At 40.3% G+C, this 27,880-nt stretch overlaps 2 protein-coding genes across 6 annotated transcripts; one reads left to right on the forward strand and one right to left on the reverse strand.

Moving 5' to 3' along the window:
- Window positions 1–705: 705 nt before the first annotated feature.
- On the forward strand, window positions 706–7,318 carry rnf181 (ring finger protein 181). 3 transcript variants are annotated; one of them, XM_079517227.1, is made up of 6 exons: window positions 706–748; window positions 2,154–2,247; window positions 3,195–3,328; window positions 5,245–5,360; window positions 5,946–6,020; window positions 6,138–7,318. In XM_079517227.1, exons 2-6 carry the CDS (start codon window positions 2,162–2,164, stop codon window positions 6,195–6,197), a joined length of 471 nt encoding a protein of 156 aa, XP_079373353.1. In that variant the 5' UTR covers window positions 706–748; window positions 2,154–2,161; the 3' UTR covers window positions 6,198–7,318. The 3 variants fall into 3 exon arrangements, with proteins under 3 accessions (XP_079373353.1, XP_079373354.1, XP_079373355.1); XM_079517228.1 differs by lacking the exon at window positions 706–748 and adding an exon at window positions 1,558–1,659; XM_079517229.1 differs by lacking the exon at window positions 706–748 and adding an exon at window positions 1,717–1,905.
- On the reverse strand, window positions 6,280–27,854 carry LOC306934590 (transmembrane protein 150A-like). 3 transcript variants are annotated; one of them, XM_079517223.1, is made up of 8 exons: window positions 27,791–27,854; window positions 25,611–25,907; window positions 23,202–23,249; window positions 19,910–19,996; window positions 18,776–18,843; window positions 16,866–16,993; window positions 14,176–14,353; window positions 6,280–11,416 (listed from the first exon to the last, which is right to left on the reverse strand). In XM_079517223.1, the coding sequence occupies exons 2-8, from the start codon at window positions 25,673–25,675 to the stop codon at window positions 11,097–11,099; spliced, it is 894 nt and encodes a 297-aa protein (XP_079373349.1). In that variant the 5' UTR covers window positions 25,676–25,907; window positions 27,791–27,854; the 3' UTR covers window positions 6,280–11,096. The 3 variants fall into 3 exon arrangements, with proteins under 3 accessions (XP_079373349.1, XP_079373350.1, XP_079373351.1); XM_079517224.1 differs by having other exon boundaries at window positions 27,795–27,840; XM_079517225.1 differs by lacking the exon at window positions 27,791–27,854 and having other exon boundaries at window positions 25,611–26,023.
- Between the last annotated feature and the right edge of the window lie 26 nt (window positions 27,855–27,880).

The following is a 27,880-nucleotide window of genomic DNA, read 5'->3' on the forward strand; positions in this document are numbered from 1 at the left end:
ATTTCAAGTAGGCATACACTCAATACAAAAACTGTCAACTGTGAGTGGACGACACCATAAAGTATTACACTTACAAGAGGGTCCACCATTTTCAATTCATCATAACATTTAGAGACGTACATACACTTCTATATAGCCCAAAAACAGGAAATCATGAGGTAAAAAGGGGGGAAAAATATACAGTGAGGGGGAAAAGGGTTGGGTGGGGATTCAGAATTTACGGGGCCATGAAGTTTCGAATTGCAGCCGTCCGTAGGTGCCCTTTGAGCGGTTTTGAAGGAGTCAAGGGATTTGCATGTCTTAATGACTGTTGGTAGGGCGTTCCATATTTTGGTGGCATATATAGGAGCAAAATGAATTGTCCCTTGTTTGTGCCGAATCTGGGTTGTACATGGTTTGTTGAGCTCCCTCTGGTGTTGTGGGTGTGGACTTTGTTGACATTAAGGAAGTATATAGACAGGTACATGGGTATCTTGGTGGAGTAGTGAATCTTGTGGACCAGACCCATTGCAAGATGCTGTACTCTGTCGTCAACCCTAAGCCATTCCAGCTTGTCAAAATGGGCAGGGGTGATAGTTTGTTATCAGAGAGCCAGGTGCAGATTCTACCGAGCTCAGAGCAAGTTGCAGTCACAACAAGCTGATGTCTTGTCGTTTACATTAGGAACAGTAAAGTATGCTTCCTTGTGGAACGCCACAGCTCACTGGGAGGGGACGACGACAGTGTAACAGTGTTCCGTTCAGAACAGGTGAGATCTGTAATCGGTGTAGGTTCTTAGCTACTGTAGCTCGTCATTTTGCTAGTTTTAACCTGGGCAGTATGTTCATTTTAATAAGCACAGTGCACCACTCTACCCAACCAAGTGCGGTAGTGATGCCCACCGGCCAAGTTCAGACTTTAAGATGTCCAGGAGGGGAGTAAAGTTGGCACTGTACATTTGTTCAAATATGGGTTATATGAACACCCAAATAAACAGAACCAGAGGGGACCAGCGAAATGGGAACGGGTCAAGGGCAAGTGGGACAGTGTCATGGCATGGCCTCTGATTTGGAGAAGTGAATCTGCTTTCTTGAGAATACAGGAAAGGACAGAGGAAAAATCAGACAAATTGTAAGAGAAACTAATTAACTCCAGAAGATGGCAGTAATGCAACACAAATAAGAATAAGAAGAACAATAAATGCCTGAGTCAAGTACATGGCTGAGACTTAGGGCTCTATTTTCGTCCATGCTAAACCCCTTATCCCTAAACTACTATATTTTGAAAAATATTTTTGAATAGTTAAAATAGCCAATCTACATCGACACGTTGTGAGCTTGTAGATTGGTAGCCTATTGGTTATTTTAACTATTCAAAAATGTAAAAAAAAAAAAGAAAAAAAAGGCAAACGGAAAAGTAGTTTACACATAAGGGGTTTAGCTTCTCTCTCTATATATATATATATATATATATATATATATATATATATATATATAATATGTGTGTGTAAAACCAACATTGTATTTTTATTTTTCATGACATAAAATAAATGTATACTGGCTCTTTCTGATTGGATGAAACGGGTCTTGGAAAACGGACACGTGATTGTATCGTCATACCCAGAGACCTATGCGTCATACCCGGTAGAATGACCAATGTTGTTTACTGTTGCTAACAGAGGTGAGTCCACTGTGGTGAAAGTTTATGAGCAGTTTATTTGTTTTTCCCAGAGATGTTTTTTTAATGCAATTCCCTGCTGTCTGTTATAGTGTATCTGCCTGTCTGCCAGTTATAGGAGTACTCAGAAAGCGTTACAAATGGCATGTTAGCTTTAGACAGCTAATAGCGGTTAGCCTGTGTGCTACTACAGGGCAGGCAACTTTTTAGTTTACATTTTTATGTCCGTGGAATGCCAGTGAAATGCCAGTGAGTTATTCTTGCAATTGAAAACTGGTGATATTTATTAATTGGTTATTAATCATGTTACACGCCAAAGTGCCTAACCATAACTGTAATCCTGTCATCCAAGCTGTACGACATCCTACATGCAATATATATATATATATATATATATATATATATATATATATATATTGCATGTAGGATGTCGTACAGCTTGGATGATTTGATAAAGCTGTAAAGTAGTTTCTCCTGTTTGTTTGTTTGTTTGTTAGGAGGACCAATGGCATCCTACTTTGATGAACATGATTGTGAGCCTACTAACCCCGAGGAACAGTACCGGCAGAATGCACTACTTGAATTAGCCAGGTGAGAGAAAATCCTATTTTAAATAAAGTAATTGTCCAACATTAAATGACCAATTTCAATGGAGCCTTTCCCCTTTAAGAATGTTAGTAGGCTGGCAAGGTAAAGTTCTCTAGCCGCAATAATATATTTTTTTATAATGGGTTGAATCTAGAGTTGCAATACCCTCTATTGACAGCCCATTGATCCAAATAGAAATTTCAGATCTGGTTGTATTAAATTACACTAAACTCACCAACATTGCAGCTGTAGGGCGAGCTTCAATCTGCAAAGCGTTTGTTTCATAAAAATCCACCATAGACTAGCCGCAATTTGCAACTCTAGATTTTTTTATAATGGGATGAATCTAGAGTTGCAATACCCTCCATTGACTCCCCACTCATCATTTTGCGTTTGCGATCTGCTTGTCTTAAACAACGTTAAACTCACCAACATTGCAGCTGTAGTCCAAGCATGAATTATTCTCTTTCAATCTCCCGAGCTTGTTTTTCATAAAAATCCCCCGTAGACATGTTATGAGCTACTTTCTGTCAAGAAGAAGAAATGTTGGAGTTTGGAAGCGCTCGTTTGTTTTAAGGGGTCGCGCTGCTGCCTCCTGCATTATGTGCAAATCGAAACAGATGCATGTAGGGACGTTCAGTGACTTACGACGAGCGCTTCCAAACTCCAGCACTTAGAAAAAGAATCACTTGCACAGAATTTCTTGACAGAAAGTAGCTCATAACATGTCTACGTTATGGTGGATGTTTATTAAACAAACGTATACGGTATTGCAATTTGCAACTCTGGATTCATTCAACCCATTATAAAACATCTAGTGTTGCATATTGCGGCTAAATGTACTCATGTCTCCAGGTTAAATATAAGACGTGACAATTTGTCAAAATAGAAAAACAAAATATTAATATAAATCTATGTATTGACAGACTGATATTTCTCTCTCTGTGAAGGTCTTTGATGCAGGGCTTGGACATTGACTCAGGGGCATTTGACCTATCAGATTGGGACCAGCGTCTTCCACCTCCAGCAGCCAAAACTGCAGTACAAACCCTCTCAGTGGTCATCATCTCTCCAGATCAAGCAGGTGACTTGGCAGCACAGAAACTGACCTCATTCGCAATTAACTTTATTATTTTTGTAATGCTAAAGTAGTCCACCACACACTGACGTTGATGAGTCATTATAGAGTTAATGAAACTGCTAATTCATAAATCAGAATGATCAGAAAATCTGATTGATCAATTCTGGTCATGGGTTCAGTGATGTGCGACTTCATTTAATTGGCTTAGTTATTACTAGATTGTACCGTGAAGGGAGTATACCAATACGCTTATACACATGTAGAAGGGAGTTCCATGCCTCTGGCCTATAGCAGGCCAGTCTGGTGCATCTCAGAAGCATCCAAATGCGATGGCATGTGGTGTGTCTGTTCGGGAAGTCATTTATTATGTTGTGAGCAGTGGTCGTGTTGTTGGTCGTGAGTGACACATGTTTGCCTGTATAGCGTAAATTAACCACGGTATTATTATTATATCATTTTGTGATAAATTACATGATATTGCAGATAATTGCACTAACCTAACCTAGCCGACTGTGAGTTTCCTTACCTGGATGGCATGCATGTCTTTTGCCAGAGGAAATTTCGCAAACCATGCCCCATAGCTGTACGTTTTCTCATCACTGGACAACAAGGCATGCACGCCAAAAGAGTGTCGCCTAAGCGAGTGCCTGCCCAGAGCAGCCGATGACCTAACAGGTGAATGAGTGCTGTCTGAGTTGACAAGACACGGTGGACATAATAGTATATCACCTATTTCCAAATGTTAGTGGGCTAGCTAGTAGCTAGCAAACTATTTAATGTAAACAAGCTGGCTACATTTGGGCAGACATCGCTTCCACCCAACACAGGAGGACAGTGTAGACACTAACTAGTTAAAACTATTTTGTGCAAAAGGCATTGCATAAACAGGTGAGGCAGTTCAAGAATGTCCACAAAGAATCCTTGGATAAGTCCACCTGGGAAGTAAATGTTGGAGGGTATGATTGTAATCCTATGTTGACTGTGTCTTTGACAGATCTGTTGGCCTGATAGGTGAACTGCAGAGGGTCTGACCTTCAGATGGGCCAGCACCAGTCTCACAAAGATCTTAAAGCCTTAAGTGTGTCTCAGAACTCCTGTACTCCCAGATGTCCTGACTGTCCAACTAGTTCAGGACGCCTGTCCGAAACGGAATTTTTGTTCTGACATTGGAAGGAGCATGTATTGTCCTTCAATCTCCACATAGAAAGAGAAATAGGAAGGACGCAAGAGAAAAGGGATGACATGCCGACATGGTCTTGAATTTAGGACAAGTGAACTCGTCAAACGACACTAATTGTAGTGCTTTCACGTCTGATGTTTTGAGAGTCAGTTAATACATTGTTGTTAACAAAGTATAGATTAACAGAATCAGGCATAAGCCAGATTGGTTTTTAAATTGAAGTTTGAGGAGAAAAGCTTGGTAATATCCTGTATAGAATAGTGGTGGATATTGCTAGCAATCTCACAATAGATATGTATCACGATACAGAGGCCACAATATGATACATCGATAATAATATTAATCGATTATATTTTTATTCAAAATAATGACCGTGTTGCACAAATACAATAATTCACTTTCAGGCCCACAGATTCACTTTCAGGCCCGCAGTGTTGACAAACGATCCTCGGAGAATTCATGCCGTATATTGCCATATCGATACAGCAGCCTCTCGATCGATTCACCTATCGTCCGGACTTTCGATATATTGCCATATCGATTAATTGAATGCACCACTAGTATAGAAGCACATCCTCCTGTTTTCATCCCATTAAAACAGCTAATATGCTGAATGAGATCTGTAATGATGATGATTGGCTGTTGGAGGCTTGTTATTCCAACCAATAGATACATATTTGCGAGGAAGATGGTGAATTATAGGTAAGCAAAGTCAACCCGGTTGTTGTTTTTCTCACAGATAAAGGGCTGAAGTGTCCTGTGTGTCTGCTGGAGTTTGAGGAGCAAGAGTCAGTTCGAGAAATGCCCTGCAAACATCTCTTCCACTCAGGATGCATCCTGCCCTGGTTGGGGAAGGTAAATAACACACAAAGTTGTAATTCTTGTAAGATACCAGACAAATCATACTTTGCGTTGATCATTGAATTATGCCAAGAAACCTAGGTTGCGCTTCTTTATTTCACAATGCTTCTTGTCATTGTTTATTCATTGCTCATCTGTCACCACCACCGTACAGCGAAACCTTGGACTTTTGGTACACAGCAGGACATAATTATGTAAATAAATATGTCAATGTTTTTGTTTTTGGCCCACTTTTGCATGGTAAAAACAAAGAAACCGTGTTGTGACCATCCAATGCAACTTGGAGTAGGTGGGATTTGAGGTTGGAGCGGCTAAAACCACGTACACCACAACTCTAGTTCAATGTTAGGCCAGTAATAATCTATTTTTATTGAGGCAGACGGTAGGGAAAGCTGATGGGCAGACATACTGCAGTAGGGGGAGACAGAGGATGTGGGCTCTGGTGCAACTTAATTCTATGGAACCCTGTTTCTGTGGGTTTTTTAAAAAAAAAACTCGCCATAATCATATGGTTTCTGGCACAATGTTCCCTTTTCAGTCATATCTTTTATATGCACAATATTCCTTTTTCAATCATAGACCAATTCCTGTCCGCTATGTCGCCTTGAATTGCCAACCGACAATCCAGAGTATGAAGAATTTAAAAAAGACAAGGTTAGTCTGCAAAAGCTTTACTGTACAACTTTATTCCTTGTGTTCTCTTTACTTCTGAGTAAATTCATTCTTGTCAGTCCCTTGTGTGACTAAACTAACTGATTGTGGATGTTTCAGGAGAGAAGAAAACAAAGGGAGCACAGACTAGAGGACCTACATGGAGCCATGTACACATGACATTTGAGATGTCAATCTTAAGGCCAAATTATACTTCATCACACGACCCTTTCGACAAGTTGACGTGTTTTTCACCTGAACATAGATAATTTTCGTTGAGCAACAAAAGGGCTGTGTAATGAAATGTAGATTAGTCCTTAGTGCAATTCATGACATAGTCTGCAGTGTTTCCCAAGGAATTCCCTGGAGATGTTAAGTACAAAGGAAAGAAATGTAGGAACATCCATCTGTAAAAATGTAAATGTGAGAAGGCCCATGTCTATTTTGGATATCAGGTAGGACACGTGGTTATTTTTCTTCCACTTGTCTAGGTAGCATGAATTTCATTTTCCCATGATCCCTACAAAGTGATAGGGTTGCATAACTGTGAGATTTATTTGACTTTTGCTTGCATTCAATTCGAGTGAATGAAAAGTTTTTAAGATTTCTTTTTTTATATAACTATGGTTGCTAGACATTTGTGTACAAACGGGTATTCTGCTGGAATTTGTTTCCCAAAGAAATTAAAAGTATGATTTGTGATTGTTCAATACAAGGAATTCCAAGTCTGTATGTATTAGAATTTAGTCTTAACTGTTACTTTCTTTGCCTTAGGATGCCTGAGTGAGTTTTATTTAGTATGGTATATTCATATACAGTAAAGGTCTCAAAGCATATTGGTGGCTATAGCCATAGAAGCCAACAAAAGAAAGAACTTCCAGCACACTCAGCAACCTTAATATAATTTATTGAAGCAGTCCCATGAAGTCCATTTTGGGCCAATATTGCCTTCTTCAGCACCCTGATGGTTGCTCTGCTTATGGTTGACTCCTGAATATATTATATTAAGGTGGTTGTGTGTGGTGCCTGCCTGTTCTTTCTTTTGTACCACAGTGATGTCTTGTTGCCAAATGTACCAACAACAATACTGAATCGTATAATTGACCCTGCTGCTTGTTCTGAGTTTTGGGGCACTGTCAGGAGTATATGAGCTACACATCAAAACACCTAAACCTATTTTCAAAACATCAAGTTGCTCGTTCCCTCAAATGTAATGTAATGAGTTATGAAATGGATAGAATGTAAGTATCTCTGTCAAATGAACCTGTAGCTATCATGTCAATGAATGCATTTTAATTATTGCCCAGGGTCCCGCTAGTGGTATAATTTGGGCATGCAAAAATAACCAATGTACAAGCATTTATAATTTGTTTTATTCCATTGTTTTAATATAAATCTCTGACAAAAGAAAATACCTAAATGATAAACAAATCATACATACTGTATGTACAGAAGTAATTTATATATATATATATATATAAAAAGGAAACAAAATATTCTGTGTTGCCTTGTTAACTTGTTTTTGGGCTTCATTGGTTGTCCTCAGTTTTCCATCAAATTGAGTCAAGTGCACATTTTACATGGGGGGGAAACAAAAGATAAGTGTTACAGACATTTGTTTTCCATAGGGTCCCATTAAGCAGAGAAATGACATGTTGACAAAGCCAGTTGTAAAGCCACTTTTGTTTTGGCCTGTCCAGTGGAAGATGGAAGAGGTTGTCACAGAATGACATTTGACTGTGTACACAAGCTGCCAAGTGAAGTCTTGTGATTATTTGACTTCGTTTTACAGAATGGTGAAAATAGGCTACAGCAGAAAGCAAGATTCTACAAAACATCTGGCACAGGATGAGGCAGGATAAGGCCAAAAGAATCAAAGAACATTGTGCATATACAGGACCTAGAGTTTCTATCACAGTACATGAAACCAACCATGCACATCACATCCAACGTATCTCACCTATTGCCAGGGGCCAGATGGCTGAAAACGTTAAGATGCATCAAAATTCCAGTGCCGATTCCAATCTTTTCTTGTTTTTTGGCAAGAGTAGGAGTTTGAAACACCATCTTTGACACAGCTGTTCTACTTCAGGTTCCTACACAGAGAAAATCTGATTTTTATATATATTTCTAGACTGTTTCTAGGACTTATGTTGAAATAGCACAGGAATTCTGAGAAGGTATTTGGGAAGAAACTGTTCTGTTGCATATTCTTGCTCGTATTTTATCAAAGTGTAGACACACTGTCATTTCACATCTTGTGATATTTGTTAGAATAACTTGAAGCTGTATAGGCGATATGGTAAATGCATGCATTTCTATAGCACCCTTATCCAAAGTGCTTTACAATGTGCATTACATTCACCCATTCACACACCGTCACTGATGGTGGAGGCAACCATACAAGGCATCAACTTCATAATCAGTTAGGGGGAGCTGGGGATCGAACCATGGGTTCCCAGGTGGCCACTCTTCCTCCGGAGTCACTGCTGCCGAAACCAGTATCAGCATACATCATATTAAACACTGACAAACGTCTCCAAAATCATTACAAAAAAACAAAGTTCTGGGAAAAAGTATAAAGGGGGTGGGGGGGATTTGTAAGAACCCTGACTTCCATCTTCACTGATATTCACAGAGGTAGCTGAAATGACAACTTAAATGTATATTGCTGGCATCCAGTGATTTGACATGTTATAAACCAATACTACCAACAGCTAACCAACAGGTTACCCCTGACATTCGTCACAGACATGATTGACCCGACAACAAGAATATCCACACATCATTCGAACAGTGGAGGACTTGCATCCGACAGTGTCTCCTCAAGGTGGTGCTATTTTGTTGCCATTTGAGGTGTGACCAACTTAAGACATGTTAAAAATGTGTGATCATTTCACTTGTCATGATAAATGACAGGTGCATTGTATACAGGTCAATGACAACCATTCACCTGTCTTGGAGTGTATGCAGGCTTGCATTCTAACCAAACACTACTGATAAATTGTCTGGTCAAAGGCGTTCCAATGAGTGACATTATACAACCTGTATACACTCAGGCATGTGATTGGAGACAACCAGTATTGCTTCTTTAAACACTGTATTTAGAATTCCATGATCACATCATGCGCGCACACCCAAAGATTAATGGCACAAGGTCTACAGCAGAAGTATCCATCTACGCGCCAATGAGAATGGAGTGGCAAAAGTAAGGGCGTTTTCATACCAACCCAAAAACAAAAAGCTGTGATTTGACTTGATTGGAATAAAAAGCTACCTAATCTTTGGCCCTCCCATGGCACAGGATTAGATACCTCTGTTCTACAGGCAGCATCTGCATTTCCAGCCCAGATGGTTCTTATGAACAAACTACTTCATATTTCTATCTTTTAAGTTGAGATCATATCTCAAATAAGGCTTCCAAAGGTCCAGCCTGGAATCTAAAGCAGTGTTTCTGCACTGTAATATCAGTGTGGTATTAATCTACGAGTTAATGACAGACTATCGGTTTACCCTTTTCATAACCACTAATACAACTTCAGTAGAGGTTTGGTTTTTGCTCTAGTCATCTGATAAGGGACCAGTTCAGATAACCAGATTAATACATTTAACAACCTTTTGGAAACCGTAGTGTAATTCCCCAGGACTGGTGCTGACAACCACTGAATTAAACTTAATAGAAGTAGGTCAGTTCAAGTATCTTATCATAGAAATAAACATCCCTGGGCTCGACCTCTCCTGGATTACAAAGGCATCAGGTTACTGCACCAAAAGTAGTGTCAATGAAAGGTACAGTACATACAGAAACATCACAGCACAAGACGTTGAAAGACAATGGAATGACGTAAAGGGATAGCACATTAAAATATCAATGAGAGCCATAAAGCAAGTATTGAACGCAGTGATTGAGATTGAGACACATGTTGACACAATGGGCAATGTCCTGACAAGAACAAAAAAGGGTTTCATTCCAAAACGTAACACTTGTGTATATATGGTTTGCTGACTGAAAATGATCAAGCAATATTTCAAAAACACTATTATTTCCTCAAAAACAGCGGTTGACATGAGGTGCTTGCAAGCATTTTGTATAACAGATGTCTATTTTTGTGATGAAACTCTCAAATTCAGTGGTTCATTTGAGATAAAATTAGGATTTATATCACCTGCCTGTATGGGGGGGTGGGGTCTATTCCAGATATCAGACAGACACTGTGCACACAACAATTGCCAAGTCAAATTATGTTATTGATTTTCACCTCATCATTTGGCAGTTAATTTATACTTGATTGACACGTAAAAAATTGTCCATGTATGTATAGCCCCTCAAAAGGTACATAACTGTTCACTACCACGGTATTTGCTTCTTGAACATTCAGTATTTTCTATTAAGATGCTTTTACAGTACAAACTTAAAAAGAGTACTCTATTCTCTCAAAGTGTGGCGTGCGAGTGGTAGGGTTGGGGGGGGGGGGGGTCACGGTAAAATGGTGGCTGTGGCAAGCATTGGGATAGAGGGGGTCTCGTGATAAAGAGTCTGGGGGGAAATAAAAAAGGAAAATAAAAAATCTTTGTGGCTCAAGGAAAGTTCTCTCTTCATATTATTCTGCTATGAAGATCACGGATAAATTGTGAATAAAAGCCACAACAGCCGAACAAAATGACACCTGTTGTGGAAACACAACCTGCTGCAGAGTCACAGGTCGGTGTCTCAAGTCAGTGGCCATCTTGGAAAACATTCGTTACGACTAGTATCCCACAAACCTTCTCTTCCCAGGTCCACCCACACATTCAGCGTTTCCTCATGAATCCCCTACAGCAGATGTAAACAGAGGTTTGACAGGAATGGCTGAACAGAATAGCCTCTGACAACACAAAAAACAAAAACAAACAAACAAAAAAAAACGGACACAATTATCGTGCCAAGTCAAATTCTTGGGGTAAAAAAACTCCTCCGTTCCCACATGCCGTAAGGGAGAACTACATTTCCCACGAGAGTTGTAGCTTATAGGTGACTTTGTGGCATCTCTGTGATGGCCGTCGACTACAACCACTTCTTTTGGTGCCTGGCAGAGCAAGCTACAACATGGCTATGCTCTCAGGGGTGCAGTTGAGATGAGTGGATGTGCTGCTGCCACCGGGCGACTTCAGTGGGCCCTTGGAGGTACCACCAAGTGCCGTGGCCCTGGCCCCAGGTCCTAAGATAACCCCTGAGCCATGGTGAAGGTGGTGTTGGAGGTGTGTCTGTAGCAGGCCCACCATCAAGGTCTCGCTGGTGACTGTGCCAAACTCATAGGTGAAGGTGCCATAGAAGACCAGGATGTCGACGGTGAAGACCCACTCGCAGATGGCCGCAGCGTGCTGCAGCATAAAGCTCTCACGGATGAAGAAGATACCGCCTAGAGGAAACAAGTTAAGGAACAACTCCCTGGTGCAAAGAAAATGAAGAGTGTGACATTAAGCCTGTTGATGGTAATGCATTTTGACCTCTGCCACAGGTATTCCAAGCAGGCGTGGGGAAAATCCATTTGATGTTTTCTCTCAGTTTTATAACTATCTCAAGATGAACTGCTACTTACAAAGGTTGAAGGCAATTCCCACTCTTGGGCAAAACAATCTAATAAAATACTGATATGGATTGTGGCTTTGGTGGGTGATGTTATTCTCATTTTTGTCACAATAGTAGTATCTTCTACCATGTGTTGTATTGTCACATTGCACTGTTTTTTTTTAATTATCAACATGGATATTCTTTATATTCATTTTGTGAACTGCACCAGGACACCATGCCTGTCAGTTCTCTATATGGAATTGAATAGGACGGTGTAGTATACTGAGGCATCGTCACTGTAGATCATGTTATTAAAGCTGGAACAGGCTGACAGGCCCATATGCTTCCTTTAGTACACAGCATCTGCTTTTACATCCCCCCAGCACAGCAACTGTAGCACATAGAGTATGAAGAGGAGCAGAATTAACTCAAAGAACCTTTGCACTCATGCAAGGGGGTATCATGTTTTATTAATCACCTAACAGTGTTTTATGCCCTTTTAGAATTTATTTCCCAAGATGCATTTGTCATTCAACTCCAATTTATTTTCAGTTCTAATTTAGTGAGCTCTAGTAATGGAAATGTGTTAACTATACTAAAAAGCAATGTGATTACTTTTGGTGATGCCTCATTCATACATTTTATTTGTGCTGAAAAGAAAATCAGCCTCGTCTTGAAAGATAATTATGTTCATCGCCTCCATATAATCGTTCTCAGTATGCATGTACTGTACTCATGACACAAACAGCAGTTTAAATTCATGCAAATGTCCTTAATCTATGCATACAAGTCATAATTTGTAAATCACTAGTTCGACATTATCAACATTATTCTAGCAATTCCTTTGCCCAACCCACCAACAAATCCTTCACAACATACTTCACTCTTGACAGCCCCCACCACTCTTCTCTGCGGAGCAGGAGAGAAATCTGCCTAGTCATCAATAAACAGGAATATAGGAGTGACTTCAAAGAGATGAGTCATGGTCATGATTCGATGGTTTCTCTCTCACACTCTCACAGACACAAGTCATTACTTTGTTACTACTACTACAGGGGTTGCCCGGCTGCCCGTGGCAAGTAAATAAAATGTTCGGGCAAGTGGAGTTTGCTTCCAGGTTGCCAGACGAGCAACTGATTCCGTCTTCATTAAATATTATTGGCTATTCATGAAGAACGATACCTTTTTTTTTACAAGTTTCACAAAAGTGACTATTGTCACTCTGCAGTTATTGATTGGATTTAACATTAATTTGTTCTACAAACGTACATTTTACCTGTTATTTTAGACAATTTACTTTTCGGGCAAGTAGAACAAGACCTGTACTAACCTGATGTGCAAGTGCCTCTGAGACCTTTAGTGTCAACCCCTGTACTATATTACTGAGGGGTCTTTGGACACAACAATGAGACCTTTAGTGTCAACCCCTGTACTATATTACTGAGGGGTAACCCCTTTAGTGTCAACCCCTGTACTATATTACTGAGGGGTCTTTGGACACAACAATTTCTCTCATATTCCAATCTTTACCCCACATCTTACAAGGGGGAAATACAAAGTACATTTTGGTTAATACGTAGTTTTAAATACTGATACAGAAAACTATAAGCGTAGTCAGTGATCACTTGCTACCAATGGTTAAATACAAATCAGTGGTTCTACATAGTTCTTTTGAAAACAAAATTGTCACTATACTATAGTAGCAGAAAATGTACCCCTCTGGTGGCCTTTTTGTACATTGTTTTAGCATTGCCTTACATTTGTATACTATTTTGTTTTCCCCGTCTCATTATTACCTACCTACCACACCCTTGTTGAGTTTTGTTTCAGTGATTGCCTTGATTTGTTTGTATGTAAACCCTGTGTGTCTTTCAGTTGGTGCTGCGTTCTTGAGAGTTCTTTACAGGTACAACAGATCTACAGATGTCTTTTAAGGTTCACTCTCTAGTGTTAGACTTTTTGTTTTTTGAGCTTTTAGTGTGTGTGTGTGAACACAAACTTTTGATAATGAATGGCCATTTTTACATCATTGTCCCAACACAAACATTAAATGCCATTGATAATGAATGGCCAGTTTTGAGTGTTTGTGTAAGCATTAAAATGTGGACATAGGATGTGATTCGCCGGAATGAGATGATGTATGATTATGTAAGAGCGCCCCTCACTTCACACGGGTGTGATTTTGTTTTTATGGTGCACTGTAGCTAATAGACTTTTTGCCTTTTGGTATCTTCTGCGCTTTTGTGCTTAAACACATTTTCTCCATAATACAAATTTCTCCACCCCTTTGCATTTTTGAGGGTTCCCATGCAACCCTGACAGAAAAATATGATTGTCAACTAACATTATCACTCTCTGTGGATTGTTCACAACCAGAAACATAGGTGATATCAGGTCTAAAACTACAATAAATGCACACTGTGTCCATCGATGGTGCAGTAGTGGTTGAAAGCTGATGTACGACTGAATCCAACCTTTCTCTTTTGCCTCATTAAAACGTACAGCCTCCTCAACCGTACCACTGACTCCCGTTGATGAGTGAATACATATTCATATACCCCCTCTTGGCTTTCCCATTTCTTGCCCCAGGTGGACACAAAAGGATACTGAGGACAAGGGAGATCATGGCTCCAATTGCAAGCGCAACACGGAAGTGGGCCATCCAGTAGTCGAGGGCAGTCACCGCCACACGGTAGGTGAGCACACATTGCAGGCACACAAAAAGAAGCCCTGCCGGGAAGGCCACACCCGCACCCACGTAGTGGAGAGACTTTGCGTGGTCAACCTGCCAGCAAAAACATAAAATATCATTACAAAATTGGGGGCTACAAATGTTAAAAGGATTCTATTTATATCATTGTACACGATAATGTCTTTACATATGACGGGGTTTAGCTGATCACACACCTAGAGTAGTGTCACTGAATGTGACAGTAGAATATGTTTAATTTCATCAGTAAGCATTAAGCAATAATGCAAGCAACAGTCAGGAAGCAGAGAAAGGTACTGTTCAGGAATACGGAAATGTGTCTGATATAACCTGACCACAAAGCCAATCCAAAGTTATACAACCGGTTCTGAAAGGGTGTGATAAACACCAAAGATTTTCTTTTTAAATTTCATTTTAAGAGAGGAAAGAAAACAGGTACAGGCATACACAAACAAAAATAAACATATTTCAAATTCTCTGCCAGCTAAGTGGCTTGCATCCTCCTTGCCTCGTTTTTAAAATCTTAACGCCAGCACCAACCACCATTAACAAAACAAAAACCAAAAAGGAACACCAACAACAACAATAATTAAATACAACTTAATTAAAGCTACATTTTGTAAATGAACAACAAATAATTATAAATAATCAAATTAATCTCTCCCAACCCACTCCGTCATAGGCCTGAAAAGAAAAAGAAAATATATAGCAAAAGTTCAACAAAGACCAAAAAAAGGCATTAGATACAAATATAGTTGTTATTATGTAATGCTAGTTATATAGTAGAGGTCCTAACTTGATAGAGAATATGGTTCCAGCTGTATTCTTTGATAATTAGCACCATTTAATCTAGCTGTAGAAAACTCCATTATTACAACATCACCTAGTAACTGTTTCCAGTGATTAAAGGGCAGAGAATGTGGAGCTTTCCATCGCAGCCAGCCAGAAACGTCTGTACTTAAAGTTAAAGAATCATCATCATAAAGGAGCAATCATTTTGGACAACAGGGAATATGTTTTTGTAATACTTTATATAGATAATTAGTCATCTGTTCCCAGAAACCTTTGACTGTGGGACACTCCCACATCATATGTATAAAAGTACCAGTTGTATTTAAAGAACAGTTTGGAAGTGTACAGTTTGGCGATATAGCAAGTCTCATTCTATAAGCTTTCTGAGGGGTTAAATATGTTTTATGGACAAAATTGAAATAGATCTGCTGCTGATTTGGGGGTTTTCGGGATGCCATGATAATATTTATAATTCCCCAAACTCTGGTCCAATTAATAAATTGATGCTGATGTTGTAAATCTGTGTTCCAGGATTGGATTGGATTGGATAACAGGTATTAATGAAGTACATCTTTGGAATCGATCTTTATAAATTATGGAAACGTGGCCTTTGGATAGACCCGCAGTTTTTTTTTTTTTAAATGAAAGTAACTAAGGGGTGAGAGGTGGTTGAGTCCAGGGAACTCCATAGGCCTGCATAACAGAGCTGCAAATACAAAAAGAAGGAAGTACCTGGTACACTGAAATTATATAACTCCTTCAGATCTGAGAATGATCTTAAACCATTATCATCACCAAGTACATGAATGCCACAATTGGACCACGATTGAGCTACAAAACAGCGACCTCCACTACGCAATAAGGGGTTATAGAATAAGGGAGTCTGTTCATGCCACTTAGTATCCCAATTAAGTCATTTTTCATATTTACGCCATAGAGATACTGTATGGCATGCACTATTATCGGACCATAACGCAATCTACACTGCTTTAACGGAATATCTATGACGAGAATGTCCTGTAAACTAATGGGTGCCACAATATGTTTTTCAAGTGATAAGGCTTGAAAATATAACTTAGAATTTGGTACAGCTAGACCGCCAGACTGCTTCTCATTCTGTAAGGTAGAAAGTTTAACCCGAGCTCGCTTGCCTCGCCATATACATTTTGAGACAGCTCTATGCAAATTCTCCTAATGAGGTGGATCATAGAACTACAAAAGTTTACTCGAGGTAAAATATTAATTTTAATAATAGAGACTCTTCCGGAAAGGGAGACAGGTATATTACACAATCGATTGAGATCGTACATGATTGACCTAATGGTTCTATTGTAGTTTACAGACCCAATTCTTTCCAATTGAGGGAAATATATCTATACCCAGATATTTAAATTGGGATACAACCGGGATCTCATGGTCAGGAATAGAGTTAGGAGTCATTTTTAGATAAATTAGTGCTGATTTGGTCCAGTTTATTTTATATGATAAAATGAAATGCCAGCACTCAAAATGATTATTTACCTCTGACGAGCAGACAATGTACGCATTTCGGCCTGGTCAGCCTTCCTCAGCGTTGACAACGCTAAGGAAGGCCGACCAGACTGCCGAATAGCTTGGGCTATAGGGATAAAATAAACAAGTTTGCTGAAATCGGTTCCCCTTGCCTACTTCCACGAGTGATTTTGAAAGGAGGAGAACTAACACTGGCTGATGGATTAAAAAAATTTAACCTAGTCCCATACATTTTTTTTACAGAGAGAGCAGATCAGAGCTTCAAACGGGACAAGACGCTCACCTGAAAGTTGCCCACCATGACCAGGCCCACGGCATTAGTGCAGCCTGACACCAGGGCGCTAGTGTTGATCCAACATCGATGACTGTGCTCTATGACCTGGGCGTAGCGCAGCAGACACACCATCACCACTGAAGGAAAACATCAGGCAGGAAACCTTTTATAGTATTTATTGTTGATGCATGTATTCAGGTTGATCATTACCACTGGAGGATGACATGTATTTTAGTTTTAGGCGTTTATGGAAGAAGGTATTCCAGATTAATTAGAATGATTGCAACAGCAGAACAAGACCATAACAGCCTGGCCTCCTGGTCTGATATTTTGCTATCAATTTGAAGTTTGGAAAGAATGAAGCTGCACACATCACAATGCCATGCTCAGTTGCAAAGCCCCCCTACCAACAAAACTGGCTGTTTGTGGGAATGATGACTGTTGTGTGGTGACAGTCTATGCATGTCTATGGCATGTCTTTATAAATACTCCACCTGTAGGAATAAGAACATGTGTTCCTCGAGTGAACCCCTTCCATAAATCAAACAGTCCATTGTGACCCAACCCGGCATTTCAGGCTTGTCATGGCTGGAGGTGGTTCTATTTCATGATGTCATACATGAGCTGTGACATGGCAACTTTTTAAGGGATAGATAGACACACATAAGTGAGAGAATAAGATGGACCCAACAGAAAGGGTGATCCAAAGAGTGAGTGAATTGTGAAACAAAAAATGTAAGAGAAGGAGGATGTAATTAAGCGCAGAGTTGGGAGAACGCGGCACAGAGATTATAGATGATAAACAAGACTGCAAGGCCAGTAATAATGGAAGGTCAGAAACGATGGGGGAGGGGGAGAGGAAAGAGAGAGAGAGGAAGGAAGAGGAAGAAAATCCACATCTATTATTGATAGCCGAGTGCCAGCTATTTAAAGGCCCTCTGTAGGCTCTGAAGTTTAGTGGCTAGCACGTGAAGAAGTCATACCAAAATGAATGATGTCTAGTGGCTACAATAGATTTTTAAATGGCTGTACACGACTGTAAGTTCATGACAGACAAGATGATAATACTTGTTACTTACTATTATACTTTATGGTATATCTCTCTCTCTCTCTCTCTCTCTCTCTCTCTCTCTCTCTCTCTCTCTAAGATTAGTTTTTGGGCGTTTATGCCTTCATAGATAGGACAGTAGACTGACAGGAAATGGGGAGAGAGGTGGATGACACGCAGCAAAGGTTGTCGGGATCGGGATTCGAACCCGCGAGGCTGGCATTGCAGCCTCGGGTGCCCGGACCACCACGCCCGTGAGGTGGTCCAGTGAGGTGGTCCAGTGTTTACTACAGTGTTATAGTAGGTGTTTCTATGGTTCTAAAGTACAACTACCTTCTAAGGCTCTAACTTCACTTAAGGCGTATTATCATTAGTGTGTGTTTGCGCGTGCAGGTGCAAAAGAGAGATAAAAGAACACTGAATCTTATAATACACAAGAACAAGCACATCATTTGTGATAAACTACCACCAGTTCTCAGGTGTATGTACAAACAGTAAAACATTGCATTAAAAAAAACTTAAATGTTAAATACCAATTATCAGTAACAGTAACAATGTCTGCCATGACCTTTAATACAATTACATCAAGATTACATATTGTATGACCTTTCAACCAAGGACACAGAGTCGGAGGGCCGGCAGAGTGGTTTATACTAGCCGCGGCATGTGTGGTTGCATATTATCATTGCATGTAATGCAATGCAGAAGTAAGATTGAGCAGTGGCTCAGTCCAAGGGGTTTTACAATGGGAAACCAAATTCTGCAATAACTTTGAAGCCAGAACTTTGAGCCTGTCACAACATCTCACAATTTACCTTTGTGTGCAAACCCACTCTCTGAGAAACACTAGGACAGAGTATGGATGCCTTACCCATGAAAGCTCCCACATTGCCAATGAGGCTGAACAGGCAGCTCTCTGGAGGGAAGGAGCCACACTTACTGCAGAACATAAGAAGAGAGTGGACACAGAACATCAATCATTATAACAAAGGAAACCCTTCATTTGACACACAAATCCATAACTCAATATTTACATCACTAGATTCCCATTACCAGTACAGCACTATTCTGTTACTTTGCACTGTATGCGAGGACCATGTCTCCTTTCAGAGACACAGAATGTGTTAATGAAGGGGGTGCCCCCATATTTGTGGAACCATTTTAACATATTAGACTGGATCACTGGATATCTAATCAGGTTTATTAAACTATAATAAAGAATAAAATAAAATGTCGTCTCAAGGCCCTTGGAATCTTCTTCCTAACCTTCTGGGCCTCTTCAAACGGCGGGTTAGGAGGTCTTGCATTCATTCACTACTTTGTGTGTCTGTGTACGCAACTAATCTCACAAACTACTGTACTACGCCAATCTGTCATATTTGTTGTGCACGCTGCCAGGCAGTGCTGCACGATTCTTGCTCAAATGTGAATCTCGATTTTCCTCCACAAGAATTGAGTTCACGATTCTCACACGATTCTCATTTTTTTTCCATCAAAATATTTATCGTCTTTAGGCTGTAGTTTCTGAACAAAGTGAACATTATTACATTCAAAATGTGGCAGTAGCCAACTACTGTGGCTTTAAACAGACAACATCCAAGTGCTTGACTTAAACCTCTCTTAAAGTCTCTCTCGTAGCAAAAACATAAGAGTAACTAAAATTAATTGGACAGTTTCTTCTTCTACTTTTTTCGATTAATTGTGCAGCAATATTTTTCACATCGCTCAACGACAAAGGTCCTGTCCATCCGCCATAAGCCAAGCCAGACTGAAATGCCCACTCTCTATTTGTATTGTAAAAAGCACTTGTGTGCTCAAATAAATACCAGTGGTCAAAAGCTGCAGATTGAGCTAATAATGGCCACAGATGTGCCATAAAACAAGGCGCTAAAACAAATCACGTCGGGGCGGACTTAGCTCACAGACAATTGCTTCCTGTGTTGTTGTGGACATAAGAGAGTGAAAGGAACATCTGTTCAGAGGAAGAAGGAAAAAAACAGCAGACCTGATGAGAGGAATGTCTTGAATGGTGCAACATGTCTTGGGAAAGCCGGGACGTGGCATCTCCTCTGCACATGTCACATTGTAAGACCTGCAACCAGGACACAATAAATAGCTGAGTTTAGTTTATATTAAAGTGACTATGTTAATACAATATAACTTATACAATTTGGGCTGTTCTATTTGTTCTCCCTGTTCTTATATTGAGATATTTAGATCTTGTGTATAGGACACAAACATTGACCTGAAGGTTAAAATTTAAGTAGTACAGTACTAATTTCCGACACGTGTTTGTTTTGGTCCCACGGTCATTAGACCGACAACCTACCTCTATCCCTAACATAACCGCAAGCACGGGAGCAGCGCATGTTCAAGCGGTAGTCCGACAGTTGTCGGACTAATGCTCCGGCGGAATTACGTTCGGATCCCCAGAGCAAGCACGCAGGTTCTATTACTACTCAGTGGCAATTGTGCATGTTCAAATCCGGGGTAGAAGAGGAAAGTTACGACTAACTTTAAACAGGGATCTAGGGAAGTTTTACTTTACAAATGTGAGACTGCATAAGCTCTTGTGTGGAGTATCCAGCTAGAATGAGTTGCAAGTTCCTGAAGTAGCATAAATCCTTTAAGGAACAGCTCAGTACATTGTGTCTACGACCTTACAGGCATATGCAAAGGCTAAAATTATGTAATTTAGAATTTTTTATAGCATATTATGTAGGCATGTAACGATATATCGTATATCGTGATATATCGATATTCAAAAAGGGGGGGCTAGTGTGTGATATGAAATGTGAGCTGTAATCATATTCCATCATATTCACGTGCTTTTGGAGAGAAATTAGACAGACTCCATGCAGTCACTTTCAGTAGTAGAGGCCTGCAGAGGGGAGCTGTATGTGTCTGACTGTGCCCAGGTGATGGCCGTTAATTGATGCTCATTAATACATCAAGGAAGGCAATTATGTTTCTGCACTGTCAAATAGGTCTACATCTATCCTAAGATGCCACATGTTAACTCGAGCTAGGTTTAAACAAGAAAGCTAAGTAATTAGTAGAAATTAAGTCATTTTACATGAAAAGTAATGCTACTTTTAACTTTTAATAATAAAGCATATGGGAGAGATGGATGATGTGTACAGAAATTAAAGTACAATACAATATAATACTCATAGGGAGCCATAAGGGAGTATTTAACTGTGAGCAGTAATTAAAATAATAAAAAAAACACACCCGTGTGAACTGAGTGGTGTAAGGTCTGTCTGACGTAATGAAATCATGTCTGACGTAATGAAATCACACCCGGGTGTGATTTCATTACCTGGCTTTGTTTGTGCAGAAAAAATGAGCATGGTTGCTATGTTCACCCGGGTGTGATTTCATTACGTCATTACAACAGTGTGAACATAGCAACCATGCTCATTTTTTCTGCACAAAAAAGCCAGTTGTAGGAGTGGTTTACACCACTCAAAAACAGAACCAAACAAGGGACATGAGTAAGACTATCTATGTATTTATATTGGAGATCCTTGATGTCATCAGTATGACATCATAGTCCTGACATGATGGACTGGCCTCCAAGTAGTAGTACTAAGACAAATGGATATTGCACTACCGTACTTTAACAGCTTTTAATTAATGATATAAAACGGGATCGCTGTAATCAATTTTTTGACAGCTCCCGTTGCTAGGCAACGCCTTGTTCAGCGCTCCTGTACATGTTTTGCGCATGCGCACATCATTCACTTCCTTGTTTACGGGCAGACAAAACTTGCTATTATCTCTGAATCTACGTTGCTTTCCGTGATTATGATCAGAATTGTTTCCATACAGTTTTAGTGATGAAAGCTCTGAGACCCTTTTCCACTGGCATGTAAGCCAGTAATCAACATTTGGCGGTCCTGTGGGAATAGGCGCCGGTTTCGAATGTTGGTTTATTTTGTACCGACAATCTCACAACTCCCTACCTTGACTGATTGATTTCCAGTAATTGTTCTCACACTGCTGTAGTGGGAATGAAACGCGTTTGTTTACCCGTAGTAGCATCATGGCGGTGACGTTAGTTCTATGTAAAAACGGTTGTGCTGTGAACTAAATGCTTCATAAAGTTGTGTAATTAAGAGATTCGCTGACGTCTTATATGCAAGTATAAACTACAATGTGAGACTGCATAAGCTCTTGTGTGGATACTGGTGGAGTATCCAACTAGAATGAGTTGCAATTTCCTGAAGTAGCATAAATCAGGAACAGCTCAGTACATTGTGTCAACGACCTTACAGGCATATGCAAAGGCTAAAATTATGTAATTTAGAATTTTAGATAGCATATTATGTAGACATAGAATTATATAGTGTATATTACTAATACTTATAGTTTCATTGTACAGATATTCTACTGTATTCTACGGTTCTTAGCTTACTTATGATCCTTGATGACTATTTATATGTATTTGATATATTACCATGTGTTGTTCTTGCTTATTGCTTAATGTAAATCGCTCTGGATTAAGAGCGTCTGCTAAATGTGTCCGGGTAGCTCAGTCGGTAGAGCTCTCGCCTTTGGACAACAACTTCATGGGTTCGATCCCGGGTACCGCCAACTCCGTGTATGAGTAGCACGGCCTGGTGCAGCAAATCATGCGGGAAGTACTGGGAGCTGATGGTAGGTGTGGCGCTCCACCTCAGCAATCCATCTCCCAGGGGTCTAGCGCATTGTAACAGGGATAGACTCTCACGTGTTACCGGCTGATACAGACAATAAGCCACTTCCGACCTACTTCTAAATGCCTAAATTGTGTGTAGGGAGTGGGTGAGAGACAGACGGAGATCTGTGATTTTGACGATGGATGTTCAATTCAATTCTGTCCCAAATACATATTTTATCCCCAAATTCCTAGTCTAGCGTACTTTAGACAATAGACACCTCAGCATTAGGTACTGTATGTGCACCATACAGTACTTCCCTATAAAGGACGTGGGAAAGACTTTCCACTGCCAATGCCAGCAATTTGTGATACTTTTTTATCCACCAATGTTATGGAATTTTAGTAGAAAGGGGATTTATATGAGACATATGGACAATGGAACTGTGGTAATTATATATCACTTTTAGTCAAATACTGTTTTAAGTCATTAGAATGTTGAACTTAATACTGTCAGTATCCCACATTAATTAGACATTAATTAGAAGACAATAGTGCTTCGAATTCAAAGGAATTAAATTGGGTAAGATTGTTCTAAAGGTAAAGATCCAACACATCTGTTGATTCTACATCCTGGTATGAAGTCATCACTCACCAATTCTCGACAGGACAAACATGGTGGTTCATCACAGCCATGGCATAGCTGGAGAGAGGACAGAGTCAAAATGAACAATGTTAACAAACACAAACCAAAACTAGAAATGCACTCTGTCGAGGTGCCAAGTACTGCCGACCTCTACGAACTTACGATCAGCCCCTCTATAAAATATATATACCTACCTTGAAGCGTACCTTAGTTATGTCACCGTCAACAGCCAATAAGGGACCACCATTCTTACCGACATACATACATACATACATACATACATACATACATACATACATACATACATACATACATACATACATACATACATACATACATACATACATACATTACATACATACATACATACATACATACATACATGTATACATACATACGTTACCTTTACCCACCCAACATTGAAACATATCTTAATTAAGTCAACATCAACAGCCAATTATAACCACGCATACCACTTTTCATCCAGCCGATCACACTAATTGCGCGCTCTGCTTGCGCAAGTAATGACGTCTCTTCTCCATAAAATTTAAGCTGATGCTGGGTAACAGAGTAATCTAGTAAGAGAGTAATGACACTCCCGTTGACTCTCATTGTAACAATGGAATGCGGAAGTGCTCATTGTATCTCAATGGAATAGTTCCAGCCATAGGAGCAATGTTTGGAACTATCGCCCATAGGCACCCGCTTTGCGGCGAGATCAAAGCGTGTCACCACTCTCTTACTAGATTACTCTGGTACCACACAGACACACAGTGCTGATGTCATATCAATAACATCATAGAATGAAAGTACTTTGACAATTGGCACATACTGACAAACTACAACAACAGTTTATATAGACAGAGTGACACACAAACTGTAAACCTGATGTACTATGTGAGTACTTATGCCATAGCACTTCCATCATAGACTGGCCTCCTAATACTTTGAAGAGTACCCCATACAAAAGCTCTTCCCGTGCAACCTGAAAGCAAACTCCACTTGCCCGAACATTTTATTTACTTGCCACGGGCAGTCGGGCAGCCGTTAGTGTCAACCCCTATATATCTATAATGCACTGAATCTGTGTGTCTCTGTGTCGACTTCAAACTTGGCGTGTGTCTATCGACGAGGTGCCAAGTGGGTTGGATCATTGCCTGATGGTCGGACGTAACTTGAATAGTATGTCTGTGTGTGTATAAACGAATCCACAGAGGGGTGCCCTGGGCGCAGCCATTACTGAGGTGTAATCAGCACTGATTACCTGGCCAACAGGGCACTGCATCCTTGGAGCAGTGCCCTGTTTGGCGAGGTGTAGCTGATCAGTGCTGATTACTCCTCAGTGATGGCTGCGCCCAGAGCACCCCTCTGTGGTTAGTCTATATAGTCGCGTTTGTGTGTCCTCTGGCTCTGCGTCTCTCGAGAACCGTCTGATTGACTTCAAACTGGTCAGAGATCAGTGGTTGCCCAGAACAGCAAGTCCACAAATCTATGTCTATCTATCTGTCTGTATCCCTTTTATGCCTGTATATTGGAGATCCTTATGTCATCAGTATGACATCATAGTCCTGACATGATGGACTGGCCTCCAAGTAGTAGTACTAAGAAAAATGGATATTGCACTACCGTACTTTAACAGCTTTTATGCTAAAGACGTGTCCACACAAATAAAACTGCGGGGTGCTAAGGACGTACAGTAGGCGTCTTTAGGTCCTTTTTAATTAATGTTATAAAACGGGATCGCTGTAATCCATGTTTTGACAGCTCCCGTTGCTAGGCAACGGCTTGTTCAGCGCTCCTGGACATGTTTTGCGCATGCGCACATCAGTCACTTCATTGTTTACAGGCCGACAAAACTTGCTATATCTCTGAATCTACGTCGCTGTCCATGGTTTTGATCAGAACGGCAATGTTCTGTCCTAATTTCTGACTTATCCAAGCATCTTGTTTGGAATATTAATGCTTCTAAAGAGAGATCAAACTTGACAGTGCGAGGTAGTAATGAAACATTATACCTCCCGGTTTTGGGGGGAAATGGAAGGCAGGGCTTTTCAGAGTAAAATCTGCTTGGCACTCTAGCGCCTTTTATTTTGACAAACTGTGACATGGACTGGCGTCCAAGTACAGGGGTTGACACTAATGGTGTGCAGCGTTCACACGGGCAGATGAAACAATGCAAAGATGTGCTGTGAGTTGATTTGGAGCAGCTACATGCATCATTGCGTCTTTGCAACATCATGCCGAAAGTTTTATTTACCTGCCAGGGGCAGGTGGGCAACCCTTAATGTCAACGCCTGAAGTACTATGATAATGGGTACTGGCTGCACTAATCACTCTCATAACGGGTACATAACCAAGTGGCATGCATTCCCAACAGGCATCGCCCTAGAATTAATAAATAATGAAACTGATACTTACACTATCCATATTCCTGTGATGGAAAAAGCAGATAGGCTGACAGGCAGGACAATCCAGGCAGTCATTGGGCTGGCAGTGAGCTGGCTGTGTCCAAAGCATGGAGGGGGTTCAGGGGCTTCAATGGACTGAAGAAGTAAGGTGACAAGGGGGAAAGCAGGTAGGGGATACTAACAGAGAGGGACAGACATGGACAGGGACACTAACAGACAGGGACACACACGAGGGAGGGGCATGTAGAGGACTGGGGAATGGCACACCACTTCTGCTGCTCCAGCGAGCCCTGCAACCAGCAGCAATCTGAACAGAGAGTTTTGTTTGTTTGTTTATTTTCACCTACAAAACATTAAAAAATGTTACACAAAGTCAATAAAGAATGTGAAGGAGAATCTCCAGGGGCTTAAGAAGTGGCATTCTCCAAGAACATATGTACATTCACAGGGCAAAAACTACATCAGAGACACAGAAGAAATGAGAAGAAGAAAGACAAATGCAGACCAAAAGACAGACATGGACAGAGAAACAGAGAGCAGGAGAAAGACAAGAAATAATAGAGAGTGAGAGAGAAGTGGACAAGAGGGGCAGACAAAAACAAAAACCCTAATCATAAACCACAAGCTAGATCGTTGTTAAGACCTCTTTATAACACATGGACAGCTGCATTCAAGGTATAAAAGGTCATACAATCCTGACATGGATAGATGTGAAGCATACATTGAGGAGAATGTTGACTCCACCAAGGTCAGGTCTGTAGCAAAAAAACATGGGCCAAGACTGGCAGTATCATTTTCCACAGTATTCAGTTACAAATCTGACCTTCGCCAAAAGCGATTCATAGGAATTTGTCTCAAGTAAAGCCCAATCCGCCATGAGGTAATTTAAACCACAAAAGTGTTTGCATGAACATGATATGTCATAAATCCATCCATTACATATTGTTTTGTTAAGAGACAGGAGAAAATATTTGTAATATGTGTTTGTGCAATGTGTCTCTGACCCTGCCCTTCTCGCTGGTACTGTTTGCTGCTGGTAATCTAATCTATTTGGGTAAGTTAATGCAAAATAATTTAGTTTAGATAGTATTTCATAAAACATTTCATAAATGAAAGGTATACACCAATGTTTATTAAGAAAATGAATGAGCATTATGAGTGGTATTTTTTGTATCGCCTAATTATTCAAATGTGGTTACATTTGGGCATTTAGGCTTGTTGTTTGAGGAGGTATTGGCATGTTGAACATTCTCTTAATAAAAATCACACCCGTGTGAACTGAGTGGTGTAATATAGCCTGTCTGACGTAATGAAATCACACCCGGGTGAACAGGGTGAACATAGCAACCATGCTCATTTTTTCTGCACAGACTAACAAAGCCAGTTGTAGGACCACTCAAAATCACACCCGGGTGAACAGGGTGAACATAGCAACCATGCTCATTTTTTCTGCACAGACTAACAAAGCCAGTTGTAGGAGTAGTTTACACCACTCAAAAAAATGCCTTGTGGGTTGTTAGTTATCAGTGGGTCTCTTTCTACCATAGTGAAAAGTTAAACCCAGCTCACTACTTGATTGGAGGAAATTGACCATAATGGCTGATTCATTTATTGATTTGATTACCAGGTCGCCTGTTAATCAGAAACTTGTGTCATATAAGACTTGTGTGTCTAACCTTAGCTAGTGTTATGTGAAAATAGTGATAGTAGGCTGGTACGTACTGTAGCTTATTGAAGATACAATAAAACACGTTCTTTCTTGGAATGCAAGTATGCAACTTCCTTTATTTACGACCACCAACGTAACGTTATGTGAACAGTGAACACAATGCTGCTGCAGCAGGTGTAACAGTGTTGTAACAAACCCGCTCATTTAATACAACGTTACAATGTCATAACAAGCCAATGTACACTTTACAGGTAAACTCTCCAAGAACAGGATATTATTGTGAATATAATTTAGCTGGTCAACTGTAGTTAGCCAGAACCCTATACATTAACGTTAGCCCCCGGTTAGCTGGTTAGCTTGCAGCTATACTCGTTTGTTTGGACCAAGACAGACACCCCCAGCCCGTTAATTGACGCTACCCTGAACGACGAGGCTTGTCGAACATACAGACAGGCATTCTGTGCATACGGTCAACAATAGCATTTATATAGTAATTTACATGAAGATCACTTTTCACCTACCTACCCCGATCCCACTGTAACCACCACCACCACGGACCTGAACAACCTTGGTTTCCCTTTAAAACTCCCCTTTATTTCAGGGCCCACTCC

Source organism: Electrona antarctica, assembly GCF_951216825.1.
Source record: "Electrona antarctica genome assembly, chromosome: 12".
NCBI lineage: Eukaryota > Metazoa > Chordata > Actinopteri > Myctophiformes > Myctophidae > Electrona > Electrona antarctica.

What these genes read in the sequence shown, in the direction of transcription:
- rnf181 (XM_079517228.1), top strand. Translation starts at nt 1,635, where the DNA reads ATGTTGTTTACTGTTGCTAACAGAG. An exon ending in GTTTACTGTTGCTAACAGAG is followed by an intron (nt 1,660 to 2,153) that starts GTGAGTCCACTG and finishes TTTGTTTGTTAG; the next exon opens with GAGGACCAATGGCATCCTAC. An exon ending in TCCTGCCCTGGTTGGGGAAG is followed by an intron (nt 5,361 to 5,945) that starts GTAAATAACACA and finishes TTTCAATCATAG; the next exon opens with ACCAATTCCTGTCCGCTATG.
- LOC306934590 (XM_079517223.1), bottom strand. Translation starts at nt 25,675, where the DNA reads ATGACTGCCTGGATTGTCCTGCCTGTCAGCCTATCTGCTTTTTCCATC. An exon ending in GTTTGTCCTGTCGAGAATTG is followed by an intron (nt 19,997 to 23,201) that starts GTGAGTGATGAC and finishes TCCTGGTTGCAG; the next exon opens with GTCTTACAATGTGACATGTG. An exon ending in CATGATCTCCCTTGTCCTCA is followed by an intron (nt 11,417 to 14,175) that starts GTATCCTTTTGT and finishes TGTTTCCTCTAG; the next exon opens with GCGGTATCTTCTTCATCCGT.